Raw genomic sequence first — 14,091 nt, forward strand, 5'->3', positions numbered from 1 at the left:
GAGCAGCTGGAACCTCCCACCGCTGGCTCCCAACCCTGGACGGATTTGCGGCTGAACTGCAGGGCAACCTGCTGGTAAAACTAGCTGAAGCATAGCTGCTCTGAAATATTGTGAACAGGGAACACAGAGGAAAGACAGAAGGAGACGAAGAGGGGGTGAGGCAGCTCCCACAGGTGTGCAGCTTGGAAGCCTTGGGCTTTGGGGGGTGCACTAGTGAAAAAATTGACCTGCAGGGTTACTATCTCAGGAGAGACACTGGGGGCGGGGGGCAGACCTCCAAAAGTCACACACCTCTAACTAGAGATATTCAGAGACCTGGACTGATTCCGCTGAGATCTGCTGGTCACCGGCCTCAGGTCTCCCAGGTTCCACAGACTGTTCCACGGTCTCATGAGCAGACCACTTGCTACCCAAAGGCTCATATCACCAAAAAGGGGAACATGATTGACAACTGTCTCTAATACATCACATGTAAGGCCAAAAGGTACTTACAAAGATAGATCTTTGTACATGGATGGAGGGAGAGATGTAGGTAGGGATGGAGGTGCACACAGAAGGTGGGACCCATCATTTTACGTGTCTGTGTCACAAGTGACATCTGCCCGGCAGTGGATCATCTTATTTTTGTTACTTGGAGGGGATTTTCATTAGCTTCCAAATGAAGGTGAAGAGGAAAATCAAATAAATATTCCTCGACATTTATCAAGCACCTCTGAAGAAAGGGAACTTGTGAAAATTGGAAGTGGGTCAATTTCATTGTCATGTGCTGCAATGCACTGCCCTCTAGTGGATGAGTGAGACATGGCACACGTGTTGTAGGGCTCATGGTTCTGTCAGCAATAGAAGCAGCCCATTGTCACTGTTATGTGACCCCTGAGTCCTCTTTCAGGACATTCCTGTGCAAGATAGAAAAGAAATCACAGGCCCCATGACCTCAAAGACACGGTGACCTAAGGAATAGGTTTATTTTTTCACCAGTTTATTTTTTTGTGAAATAATTTCAAGAGCTCATGTAAAGACAGCACCGTGAGCAACACATAACAGCGGCTGGTACCTGGAGACACAGCTCAATACATTTCACCAGCCTCAGTTTGGCTTTGGTAGGGCAAGCTGCCAAGGGTGGTGGCCCAGAGAGCAGAGTGAAGCCAGGTCCCTGGGGAAGAGAGGGCTCAGAACGTGGCGTGGGGCTCTGAGGGGTGAGCTTCAGAGCCAGATGTCAGAGCTGCAGTCACCCCCAGGGTAGCGGAGCTCATGGGCCAGTGCTGGGCCAAGGGGCTCCTTCCCGAAGTCCACCAGGAAGTTGGGGTTCAACTTCAGCCCTCCCTTTACTGTGTCTACATCAACCTGCAGCATCACGGAGCCTTCCCTGGTGGCAATGAGGCGGGGGGGAGAAGAGAGAGGTCAGAGGGGGCCATCCCCTTCCCCCAAGGCATTGTGGGTGCACAAGTACCCAAAGAATCTTCAGAAAGCCAAAGACCTCTGGGGGCGGGGGAGGGAAGGCCTGGGGAGGCAAGCCCAGGCTGTCTGCTTCTCACCTGATGAGATCAGGGTAAAACTGCTTGTCCCAGGCACTGTACAGCGACGTGGTGACATAGAGGCGCTTCCCATCTAGGCTAAGCTGGATCATCTGAGGGCCTCCAGCCACCCGTTTCCCCTTGGGAAAACCAAGGGTCAGTCCCCAGGGCCCTGGAGGGGATCACAGGCACCACCCAAACCCCAAGAGCTTGCTGGGATGTTTCCCCTCCCTTCCCCCATACCCCTCCAGCATGGACCTGAGTGTGCCCGTGGGCAGGGAGAGCGCCTCACCTTGACCACCAGGGGCTCTGGCTGGCATTTCAGCTCCTGGTCCTCCAGCACTTGCACAGGGCCTCCCTTCACAATGCTGCCTCCCAGGAAGAGCTGGGTGGGAAGGGGCAGAGAATGTAGGACGACAGCGCAGGAAGAGCCATCTGCCTCAGTCAGGATCTCTCCCTCCCTCCCTTTCCCAGGTAAGCCAGGGCTCCCCACAGTCCTGGCCTGTGCCATCCCTCAGCCCCCATTTTTGCCTTTCCTGTACCTCCCTTATCACCCCCAGCCCCTTCACACCCTTTTCCTTGTGTAGCTTCTCTTCTTCTCCCCGTCCCCCCGCCACCCTGGCCACTAGGGCTCCCACCTGTCCCGTGAGTCGGGGCCTCTGTGGGTCAGAGATGTCATATTGACGCAGGTCCCCATGCAGCCAGTTGCTGAAGTAGAGGAAGTGGTCATCCAGGGACAGCAGGATGTCAGTGATCAGGCCTGGGGTGGGGGTACGGTTCAGAGGCTTTAAGGACTCCTGATCCCTGGGCCAATATCAACCTTCTGATTCCCACCCACTCCTGGGCACCCACCTGGCATTTCAGGCAGGATCCATCCCTTCACTTTCTTTGGGGACACCTGGATGACCTTCTCTGCCGACCAAGTGCCTCCCTGCATGGGGATTAGGAGGTGGAGAGGGGAGCCTGTCAGAGTTGGGGGTGGGGGCAGATCTGGGTCTCCCCAGGGCTTATGTCTGCAGGGAGACAGTGGATACAGAGCCTCCGTACCACCAGGGTCTAGTTCCAGTGCAGGCTCCTTAAGGCAGGAATCATGTCTGCTTCCCCACTGTATGCCTAGCACCTGGCACGGTGCGGACCTACAAGCTCACACCATCTTTTGTTCAATAAGTGAATGAATAACTATGGCCAGTTAGGGTTAAGGTGGAAATAGGCTAGGACCGAGAGTACAGAGGCAGGCAGGTGGCCCTGTTTGGGGCCCTGGAGAAGTCTGGGCGTGTGGAGACAGGCCGAGAGGCCTGGTGAATCCTAGGGAGAGGAGAGCGTCATGAATACAGAAGCCTGGACAGAGGCGACAACAGGATGGCTGGACAGGGCACGTGTCACCTCATTCTTGAAGAAGCGCTGGATGTTGGAGCTGAGGGCACAGCCCACGAAGCCCTGGGCAGCAGCTGGGTTGTGCAGGAAGCGGATCTCCAGGGGGATGAGCCCATCCTGTAAAGGCAGGGTCTGCACGATCTCATGGCGCTGCCAGTCCCACACGTACAAGTGGCTTCCGTACAGTCCTGCGTGGGAACGGGGCCGGAGGGTGGGCTCAGATTTGGGGCAGGAGGGCCTGGGCAACAGCTGGGGCCCGACCCTGAGCAGAAAGTTGGATACGGGTCGGTGGGATCAGGACACTTGTGCAGTCAGAGCACTCAGCACATCCTATCCCTTCACCCAAGAGGCTGGGGTCCAAGTGAGGGAAGGGAGGGGTTGGAGAGCGGGGTTTGGGAGCAGAAAGAGGGCATGTGCCCACGCTCCTGCTGACCCCTGGGGGAATTCTCACCAGCCTCCACATCAGCGGGGTTGAAGCCTTCTCTTAAAACTTTGGGAGCTGCCCATTCGGTGCTGATCATGACATTGTGTCGAGGCTGGTACCAGAAGTCATAACCCAAAGGTGCAGCGCCCCCAGGCTTCTCCCACGTCCCCTTCACCTCAAAGGTCTCTCCATCCAGCAGCACGAAACCCCCTGAGCAGGGAAGCAAGTAGGTGGCAGTAGGGGCAGTCCAGACAGAGGACCCCTGCCCAGCCTCACCCCAGGCATGTCCAATAGGCACCAAACCCACTGCTTGGCACCCTCTCCTCCCACTGGGGTTGGCAGCTCCTTAAAGTCAGGTGTCCAAGGGGTCTCACCAAGAGTGTCAGGTGGGAGGTGGGGACTTCCTCGGTGGCCCTACCTCACATCCCACCTCATCCCTCTCCCAGACCACAGGGGGTGCTTCCCTCCCATGGAGCCAAGAGGCCTTCTGGGACTCTGCACCCTGTGCTTCTCTCATCTCGCCTCCCACTCTCGGGGTGCGATTCCTGCTGGGGTCTAAGCTCCAGTCTGCTCACTTTATTTTATTTATTTATTTATTTTTTAAAGTATATTTTATTGATTTTTTTAAAATATATTTTATTGATATTTTACAGAGAGAGGAAGGGAGAGGGATAGAGAGCTAGAAACATCGATGAGAGAGAAACATCGATCAGCTGCCTCCTGCACACCTCCCACTGGGGATGTGCCCGCAACCAAGGTACATGCCCTTGACCGGAATCGAACCTGGGACCCTTCAGTCCGCAGGCCGACGCTCTATCCACTGAGCCAAACCGGTTTCGGCTATTGATTTTTTACAGAGAGGAAGGGAGAGGGATCGAGAGCCAGAAACATCGATGAGAGAGAAACATCAATCAGCTGCCTCCTGCACACCTCCTACTGGGGATGTGCTCGCAACCAAGGTACATGCCCTTGACCGGAATCGAACCTGGGACCCTTGAGTCTGCAGGCCGACGCTCTATCCACTGAGCCAAACCGGCCAGGGCTATTTATTTTTTTATAGAGCAGACAAATTATATTTATTTGTACATCAACGTGAACACCCAATGTTTTTTCCTTGCTGTGTATGTTATGACAGGTTGACACTTCTTTTCTAATACAATTCGATGTCTACTCCTAATGTCATTAAATGTAGGAATGTGGCCCTGACCAGTGTGGCTCAGTTTGCTGGGCATCGTCCCTTGCACCAAAAAGCTGCCGGTTTGATTCCTGGTCAGGGCACAGGCCTGGGTTGCTTGCATGCAAGAGACAGTTCATTGATGCTTTTTCCTCTCTCTCCCTCTTCCTTAAAAATCAATAAACGATTCTTTAAAAAAAAAAAAAAGTCTAGGAATGTCATGGTCCTACCATCTCCCAGAAAAAGCAGTTAAGTAGATCTAGAGCAGTGACATTAACTCGATGACCTTAACGGACATTTCACTCTAATCTGCCCCCCCCCCCCGCCTTCCTAAAGATCATAGTAGCTAGCACCCATCTCCTGGGCTGTGTCTGCCACATAAGACATTTTGTAAGTGTCAGCTCCGATCACCATCACAGACATAGCAAATGTAAAGATTAAGGAACCCAAGAACTGTGAGATTTGCTCATAGTTCGTGAAGGTTGATTTACATGAATGTGTTCTCTGGGGCCGTATCTGTGCGCATACACTCCCCATGGCAGGCTGTTCTAACTACGACTTTGAAGTGAATTCATTAGTCAAGGCCCACTTCCATAGAAATAATGGAAAGAGCTGAAGTTACTTGACTGTAGTTTAAATGTTGGGTGCGACCAAGCCCCCTGGTTCTCCCTGGAAGGTTATCCCACCCTTCCCCAGCTTGGGGCCTGCTCCCCGTCACCCCCCGAGATATGCTGCAGTGCCAGCAGGTACCTTTGCCATTGCCCTTGGGGTCTCCCAGGGCGCTGATCATCACCTCCCCGCTGGCCAGGCAGTGGCTGGTGTGAAGGTAGCCCAGGCCACACTTGGCATGGATGTCCTCGGGCTCAATGACCTGGAGAGGGGAAAGGAATGGCAGCAGAATCTTACAGGCCTGGGGGGCCCCACTCCCCACTTCTTCACCGCCCCTCCCCCCCATTTCTTCCTGCTGACCAGACTCTTTTCCTTCAAAACGACACAGTTTCCCTGTGGGAATGTGGCAGGGATTCAGTCTGGTCACTTAGGAGCAAAGAGAGTGTCAGAGAGACTGCCAACTCCTGAGGCAGAAAGCACTGGCTTCGCCCCCTCTGTCCCGAGGCACTCGCAGCCCCGTGGGGCCATAAGCTGCTTGTGGGAGGGGTCAATGCCACGTCCACTGTACACCAGCAGCCGGCAGCGAGCGCCCACTGAGGAGGAAACGCAACCAAGTGTTGAGGGGAAGGATTGGAGGCTCTTGCCTAAGGGAAGCCATGGGCTCCTAACTGGTCTCCCCACTCAGAGCCCAAACAAGTAGCCCCCACTGCCCTCCAGTCCCTGCCCCGCGGTGCTGATTGAGGCTGCCCAGGGTGGTGGGTACAGAGAACATGCCTTGTGCAGCTTCGGGGCGCGGGGCTCGGTGCCCACATCCACCACGTAGACGCGGGAGGAGATGAGACAGGGCAGCACCAGCTTGCTGCGGGACTTGCTGCTGTCCCCGTAGCAGCTGCTGCACGTGTTCCATCCTGAGTGATGCAGCTCGTCCTTCAGGTGGGGCACGGGCAGCCGGTGGATGACCTGGATGGGAAAGGGGCAGAGGGAGGTGCTCGGCCAGGCCACGCCTCTGCTTCTTAGGGACTAGGTGCCCGCCGGGCCCACTTTGGCTTGCAGTGCAGTGCAGGCTGGACCCTCACACGCCCCTCGCACCTCTGGGGTGCCTTGTGCAGTGAACAGCTGCCCCGCCATAATCAGGAGGACGAAGGATCGTGGAGCTGGGGAAGGGCATCCTGGGGCCAGGGCTGCAGCAAGCATCGTGGGGTACTTGGCTGCCCAAGCCCCACCTACCTGGCAATACTGGGGAGACTTGGGGTCAACGTCCACTGTGGCTAGATAATCCGGGGCCTCAGTGCCGGTGTTTCGGTAAATACAGGGCAGGTAGACAATCTCCTCCCTGGGCCCTGGGGGTAGAAAGCAGGCTGTGAGGATGGTGGGGTGGAGAGGAATAGGCGGGGACAGCGCTGGCTGTGCCTGAGGGTAGAGGCCAGGGCTTGAGATCCCCCACCCCCAGCAGCTGTGGCATCAGTAGAGGGCGCTGGCTTGCAGAGTTCCTTCCCAAGGTGCTGAGTCTCCAACATCGCCCCCTTACCTTTCATGGCCTCTAGAGGAGAAGAGTACCCGGGTCCACACCTCCCGCACTTGGTGGCTGCGGAAACAATGGGCATGGGGGTGGACCACACTCCGGAGGGTGAAGGTTCCTCCCTACTAGCTGCAACCCACGCCCTACCATGACCAAGGCAGACTTGCTGTGTAGGGAGCAGCTATAGGGTTAAGCCTTGTACTGACCTGTTTGCAAAGCCACAAACAAGTCCCAGCTTAGAGGACACAGCCCGCTTAGCATAACTAAGCTTGACCTTATGCTCCCTAGATCCTTCCTGGGTAGCTAATGGGCTGTGGGAGGTGCAGCAAGTGCTGCCAAAACAAGTGAAACTCACAAGAACACTGTAACTATGGTGACCACTACCTTGTTTACCTCTGACTATAAAATAAAGGCGCAGCTTGCTCTCTGGATCTTTTCTCTGTGGCCTTAGCCAGGCACAGGAGATCCACCCAGCTTATTATTTTTATCTGTCTTTTCTACATCCTTCTCCGCCCTTTCTCAGGCTCGCCAAGTTTGGCTGTGCGGGCACAGCACATTGCTGTCCCAGGTCCTGACCTACTCCAGCCCCTCCAGTGCCTCCAATCACCCTCTCAGCACCTCAAAGCCCTGATGGTGCTGGGTGTGACCAGAAGGGCTGTAGACATGTGACCTGAAGGTGGACAGACACTCAACAGGACTCAGGGGGAGGGCAGGAGAAGGACCAGTGCGGGGGAGGCTGGATGGCGCCGTGGTTATGCTGTTGACTTGGGTCCCATTTTCAGTTGGTCATGCAGTAAACATGGGAGCTGAGACACATGACTTAGCCTCCCCGTATCTGCTTCTGCCGGAAGTAACCGAGAGGGCTGGGCCGGGGAAAACTGGCTGTTCCCCAGGAGCAGCCCTCAGGGCTCAGGGTGGTGCTGTTCACTTCCTTCCCCAAAAGGTCTGTTCCAGGCTCTGACACTCCCCTCGCGGTCCTGACCCAGGCTTGGCCAGAGCCTGGATTATATAACTGGTCCATCACGTTCTGGTGAGGCTTAGGAGGCTGAAGTTGAAGACTTCCGGGCTCCTGGATGTCCTTAGACCAGCTTAACCCCGGGGTGGCCCCCTTTCTTCATATGCACAATAGAGGGTTTGGCCCACTCTGAAAGCCCACCCACCAGGGCTATAGGGAGTGGCTCTCCTGTCCCCTGAAGTCTGGCAAGAGGAGCCACATTGATCTATGGGAAGAAAGTCAGTTGCTGAGAAGGAGGGCTGCAGGACCAGGCATCAGGGTTCGGGCCTGACCAGGAGGAAGGGCTGAGGAATCACACAGAGGCAGCTGCAGGCTGAAGGACATCCCTGCGCGGAGCTCTCAGGCCTGGGCACTCCTACCCTGTCCCGGGGCCAGTCTGTCCAGTGTCCTGACAGCTGGGGCCGCACGTGGGGAGCCAGAAGTAGCCAGGGTGGAGCCTGCACTGTGCCTGGGCCCAGGCCTTCAGCCAGGGAGCAGGTCCCACTCCTCGCAGCTGCCAAGGGCTTAGGAGGCTGAGAGGCAGCTGCAGCGTTTGAGAGTCCAGGTGTGATATCTACTCTCTCCGCGTCCTCCCCTTCACTTGCTAAAAGTGCCTCATAATCTCCGACCTTCTTCTCTAGGTGGCTATGCAGGTCAAATAAAACGGTGTGCAGGAGGACTGTTGTAAAGGAGAGACACTCCTGATTTAAGCATGGGTAGGTACCAGGAAGGGGTGGGGATCCCAGGCCGATTCCCACTTGGTGCCCTGAGTGGGGTGGGTGGGAGGAAGTGGGAGGTGGGGGCAGGGTGAGAGAGGTCCAGTCCAAAGGAATTAAGGGGAGTTGTTCTGTTACACAACCAGGCGGTCAGAAAGTGGCAGGGAAGACGAGGGGGAGGGGAAGGAGGGTCTGGACGCAGAGAGGGAAGGAGATTCAGTACTCCAGATGTGAAGACAGAGATACAAGCCCTGCCAAGCCAAGCAGAGGCTGAGAGCGAAGGTACGAAGGAGGTGATGCCTCCTGCAGGGTCTCCCCCGAGCCCACCCCTCTCTAAGCATCTCAGGCCAGATCTCCGAACATCTTTGGGCTTGAGATGAAGCCAGGGAAGTTCATTAAGTTTTCCCAGTGCCAGGCTGCTTGCTGGGCATCCTGCCAGCCCAGGAAAGAGCCAGATTTAAGAGGACAAGGACTTGGACACTTCCAGCCAGACCCAAACTCCTCCTCAGCCTGACATCCGTTCCCGTGGAGTGGGGAAGGGGAGGACTTTAGAGACTGAGAGGATGATGGTGAGGCGGCAGCAGGCCCCTGGGAGGGACTGTGGGCTTCCCCCTCCCCCAAGAGGGACTGGTGATTTGGGGTAGCTAGAGAGCAAGCCTGTGCATTGAAGGCCTGGGTTCCCTGCTCCCGAAGAAAGAAGCTGGCCCAGGGTTGAAATCAGGATTGTGCCTCTTATGGTGACTGCCAGGGACACAGAGGTTCCACTCGCAAGCACCTGATCTTCTCAGCCGCAGAAAGGCACCCTGTCCCCAGGCAGCCACCTTTCCCAGCAGCCCCTCTACCCTCCTTCCCAGTCCCTCCAGGTGTGGGGAGAAGGAGGGGACAGAGGATACGGATCCAGCCTTTTGTTCTGTAACCAGCTGCCTCCCACCCAGGTTTCTGCCACTTCCTACAGGTGGTCCAGGTGGTGGTGCAGAGGCCTGCTCCTTACCCATGCTGGCTGGTACGTTTGGGTCCTGCTGGGTCTGCCAGGAGAGGGCAGAGGAGGGAAGCTGCGCTGTAGTGAGAGGCAGGAAGTTCCTGGGAGGCTGTGCCGGGCCAGGGGCAAAGGGAAGGAATTTATTTGACCATTGGGTTTGGGCGGAGCAGAGGGAGGGCTGGGCTGCAGCCAGAGGGAATGACTAAGTGCAGCTGGCCAGGAACATGGCCTGGGCAGCTGGAGTTTGAGTTACAGGGAGTGAGTGTGTGTGTGTGTGTGCCTGTGCACATGCAGTCTGTGTTGTGCCTGCATGTGTATCTCCTTCATGCGTGCCTGGGCATGTGTGAGTTTGTGTCTGAGCCTGTGCGTGCTCCTGTCACCTCCGTGGTGCCCATGTGGGCGCTACTGTGTATGTGGCTGCATGAGTGTGTGCCTGTGTCTAGGTCTGAATATGTGCCTGTGAGCACACATCTGTGCTTCTGTATGTGTGTGTGTGCCTGTGTTTCTGGAATTGGGCGTGTTCTGTGTGCTTATGGGACATGTGCCTGCCAGGAGATTCAGCCTGTGTGGGCATGTGCATATGTGCCCTGTGGGTGGTGTGATAGCATAAGCGTGCATGTCCTGCACGTGTCCTGGGCCTCCTGGACCTGTCCTTGGACTTGTCTGCTGGGTTTAGGGGCACCCGGAGCTGTGGGCCTGCTTGCTTCTCCTTGCACAGCCAAGTCAGCTCTCCCCTGAGATGGTCCTCTTATTCCAGACATCTGTGCTCCACCAGGCCCAGCCCTGCCCTCCCACGGCCAGCAACCCCGTCTTCCTGCCGCAGCTGCCTGCCGGGAACCAGGACGGGTAGCGTGTCCAGATCCCACTTTCTCCTGCCCATTCATTCCCTTTGAAATGAGGGAAACTCCTCAACACTCATTATTACCTCCCTAAACCTCAGGAGGCGGAAACGGAGTGCCGCCCCCTCACGTCCCAGCGGGTGCCTCAGCAGCTCCCCAGGGTCGGGTCCAGAGCCCAGGGGCAGTCCCCATGCTGCGAGTGTCCCTAGCTGACCTAGGATCAGTCACAAGACTCAGGGTCTTCATCTATCCAGGAGGGAGCCCCCCAGCTAAGGATTCCGTGATGGCCAGGGCGCTGAGCCTGCGACTACAGTGTCCCAGGGACAGGCCAGGGTCCCCAGGCAAACGACAGCTGCTTGCTGAAGAACAGAAGCCAGATCCAGGCCTGATCTGTTAACTCTCTCTGCGCTGCCTCCTCCGGAGTCGCCGGGGTTTGAATGTCTGGACAAGGGAACTCCCCCAAACTGGTCTCCATCCTGAAGCCAAGCTTCCTCTTTCCTCCCAGTTGGGTGCCCGACAGGGTGATCCCTGCCCCACTCTTCGAGGAGCTGTGTCCACAGTCATTTTCCTCTCCCTGATGAAAGCGCTGGGTGCCGTGTTTACTGGGTAGTGAAAGGGACACATTTGGGTTTGAGGTCGCCAGTGGAAAGAGCCACAGGGCTTCTAAACCAGAGTGGAGGGAAGGAGGGCCAAACTGGTCCCCACGTGAAGGATGTCTGTCCCCCTGACTTCCATGGGCGAGGAAGGGTCATGAGTCCACAAAGGGAGATCTTCTTTGGCTGCCCAGGGCAGGGGTCCCCTCCCATCCCCAACATCACTCACGACCCGTGGCCCTTTCCTGCGTCTGCATCCTCACCACGGCACCCCTTTCCTGCGTCTGCATCCTCACCACGGCACCCCTTTCCTGCGTCTGCATCCTCACCACAGCACCCCTTTCCTGTGTCTGCATCCTCACCACGGCACCCGGGCGCAGCTGCCCTGCGGAGGGTGGCCCCTGAGGCCTGCTTCTTCCACTTTGCTAGTCCCCTGGCTGCCTCCACTCACCTGCCTGCATCCTGCCCCCAGGGCTCTCCTTCTCCGGAGGGCCCCATCTCCCACCTCCTCTCTACTCTCCTGCTTTTTGGCTTGAAGTAGCCCAACACCTAAGACACCTCATCGCCAGCCTCTTATCAAAAGCTCTGGAATGTTTAACTCCCCAAAAGCAGTTCTTTTGCTTGTCCCAGAGCCTGTGGTTGACTGCAAGTTCTTTCATGCTCTGCTCTGACCTGGCTGGTCCCTGTGGCTCCTCCAAGGCACCCTCACCGCGGGTTTCTGCCCAGATGCACAGCCCCAGACAGACACAAAGGTATGCAGAATGCTGTTCCCCAAGCCCGCGGCGCTGTGCTGTGCTTTGTGCCGGTGGAGAGGAGGGTGGGGGGCCCCAAACCAGAAGGAATGGTCAGGGTTTGGCATTTGATTCTGGAAGCCTCAGGACAGAGAGGCTCTTTCTCTGAAATGGGGAGAGGAGTGGAGAGCAGATGTTCCTGACGGAGCAGTTGGGTCTTCATGAGGAGGTGGAGGCGCCTGTGAGGGAGGGAGGACTGAAGGGCATGCATCCAAGTGCTAACCATGGTTGTCTGGAGAGGCACTGGGAGAAGGGATCGAAAATCCACGTTTACTTGATTTACTTCTGTGTTTTTTAAACTAATGAGCATATATTACCTTAGTTACCAAAACCCCAATTAAAGAGACAGAGATAGAGATAGGGATATATGTATGCGTGTGTGTGTGTGTGTGTGTGTGTGTGTGTGTGTGTGTGTATATATATATATATATATATATATATATATATATATATATGAGAGAGAAATGAAGGATGGAAGATCATACGTGGTACAGGTGACGGCCACAGAGGGAGCCCATGGGGAGGACCGACCCTGGTCCCTTCCTCTGTGCAGCTGTCCCACCAACCTGCCTGCCAAGTCCTTTGGAAGACGCACATGCGCATGCTCCATCATTCCTTCGCTCTTGCACTCCACAAACATTTCTGTTTTGGCAAAGAAAGTGGTGAACGAGACAAGTGTCTGTGGTCATAGAGATATAACATTCTAAGGGAGGCAGCCAATGACCAAGTAAACATATAAACGAGTAACATCATCTCAGGTAAGTGCTATGAAGGAAGTAGGAAAATGTAGGGTGACTGAGAGTGTGACATTAGACAGGGTTCTCTGGGACACACAGGCACAGAATTGTATGCAAGGAACCGCGTGTAGGAACTAAAAACACCCAGCGCACAAAGGTATACAAAATGCCTGTAGCGGACCAGGTGGCAGCCTGTGAGGCCTGAAGCAGGACTGGCTGGACAGGTTGAGGTTTTGGGGAGCTAAGCAGAGTTTCTGAGGCCGAACCTGCTAATTTTAACCACTGTCATTTAACATTTAACAGACCAACCATAGGACCTCGGAGGAAGGGAGTGGTGTTTACTAACCTGTTAACGGGTGTGACTGGGGTGGGCCTGAGCTCTGCACCCCAGCGGTTAGTGCGGGTTCCGCCCACAGCAAACCTGGAGAGGTATTTAAATAGCCTTTTCAGCCCTGGCCGGTTTGGCTCAGTGGATAGAGCGTCGGCCCAGGTTCAATTCTGGTCAAGGGCACATGCCCGGGTTGTAGGCCCGATCCCCAGTGAGGGGTGTGCGGGAGGCAGCTGATCCATGATTCTCTTTCATCATTGATGTTTCTCTCTCTTTCTCCCTCTTCCTTCCTCTCTGAAATCAATAAACAATATTAAACAAAACACATAAATAGCCTTTTCATCTCACATCAAGGAAGCAGAGTTTTACTCATTCATCCAGCTGTTCACACTCATCTCACAGCACCTCCCTGAGTTCAAGCTCAAGGCAACAAGGTAAATAAAATAAAAAGCCAATGCCCTCTGCCAGGGCTTCCCATGAAAGGCATGACGTGAGAGGCACTTGGAGGGCTTCCTCTCCACCTCCATCCCACTCGGAAATAGTCTCTTTGCCCCTGGCTGTTTGCCCCTAGCTCGGTTGGTTGGAGCATCGTCCCATACACCAAAGGACGGCAGGTTCGATTCCAAGTCAATATTCGTTCAGTGTTCAAATTTCCCCTCAATATTTGTTCAGTGTTCAAATTTCCCCTACTGTCACATACATCTTTGTATTACAGTTTACTTATTTGAATCAAGATCCAAAGAGGGTCCATACCTTTCTATTATCTCTTCTGATAAATCTCTTAAATCCTGTTCATCTCACATAGGTGAGAAAGGGAGGTGCCTTGAAGACTCATCTGTTTAAGTAAAGAAGGGTCTGACCAGAACAGAAATTAGGTTCCGTGTCTTGCTACACATCTAATCTACAGGGAAAGAGGTGACGTGGATTTGCAAACCAATCCTGTGGCCTAGAAGAGGTACCAGCAACCTCGGTTACAGGGACTCAGGCGAAAGCTTGCCGCCACCCCCACCGCGCCTCAGCCTTCCTCAGGGGCCACGCCTGGCTCCAGAAGAGCTGAGACCAGAGCCATAAAGTGGCTTTCATGCAATCATCTCCCCCTTTACAGAGGTCCGCTTGGCTCGCGCATTCTCGGTTAAGAGCCCTGGAAAGAAAGAATTGCATCAGTCTTGGTTAATGGCCCCAATTAAGCCATGAAAACCCTTAGGGTAGCCTCAATTTTGGACATGTTACAAGACTGTAAAGAAAATATCCAAAGGAAATTAAAAGCCATTTCTATTTGAGGCTGGAATGTCATTTGGTCCCTGGAGTCAGATCCCTGAGCCAAGCTTCTCTACTGAAGCTCAAGACAAGCAGGAACATATCCCCCCAATTTCCTGGGGAGCCCAGGACCCTGGTTTTGTCAGCTCAGCACAAAGATGCCACCCAGGAAGGAAGTAGGGGATACTTCTCCAAGAGTCCCAGAAAGACCGGCATCCCCAAGGCTTGACAGACCCATCTTCA

General features: G+C 55.0%; 1 protein-coding gene across 1 annotated transcript; it reads right to left on the minus strand.

Moving 5' to 3' along the window:
• Positions 1-941: 941 nt before the first annotated feature.
• SELENBP1 (selenium binding protein 1) lies at positions 942-9,435 on the minus strand. Its single transcript, XM_080647753.1, has 12 exons — positions 9,316-9,435; positions 6,624-6,680; positions 6,323-6,435; positions 5,870-6,055; positions 5,237-5,357; positions 3,340-3,522; positions 2,898-3,076; positions 2,367-2,445; positions 2,153-2,274; positions 1,807-1,899; positions 1,536-1,654; positions 942-1,366 (listed from the first exon to the last, which is right to left on the minus strand). The coding sequence occupies exons 1-12, from the start codon at positions 9,317-9,319 to the stop codon at positions 1,204-1,206; spliced, it is 1,419 nt and encodes a 472-aa protein (XP_080503879.1). The 5' UTR covers positions 9,320-9,435; the 3' UTR covers positions 942-1,203.
• Positions 9,436-14,091: the final 4,656 nt, after the last annotated feature.

This window comes from Plecotus auritus, assembly GCF_963455305.1.
Source record: "Plecotus auritus genome assembly, chromosome: 12".
Classification (NCBI taxonomy): domain Eukaryota; kingdom Metazoa; phylum Chordata; class Mammalia; order Chiroptera; family Vespertilionidae; genus Plecotus; species Plecotus auritus.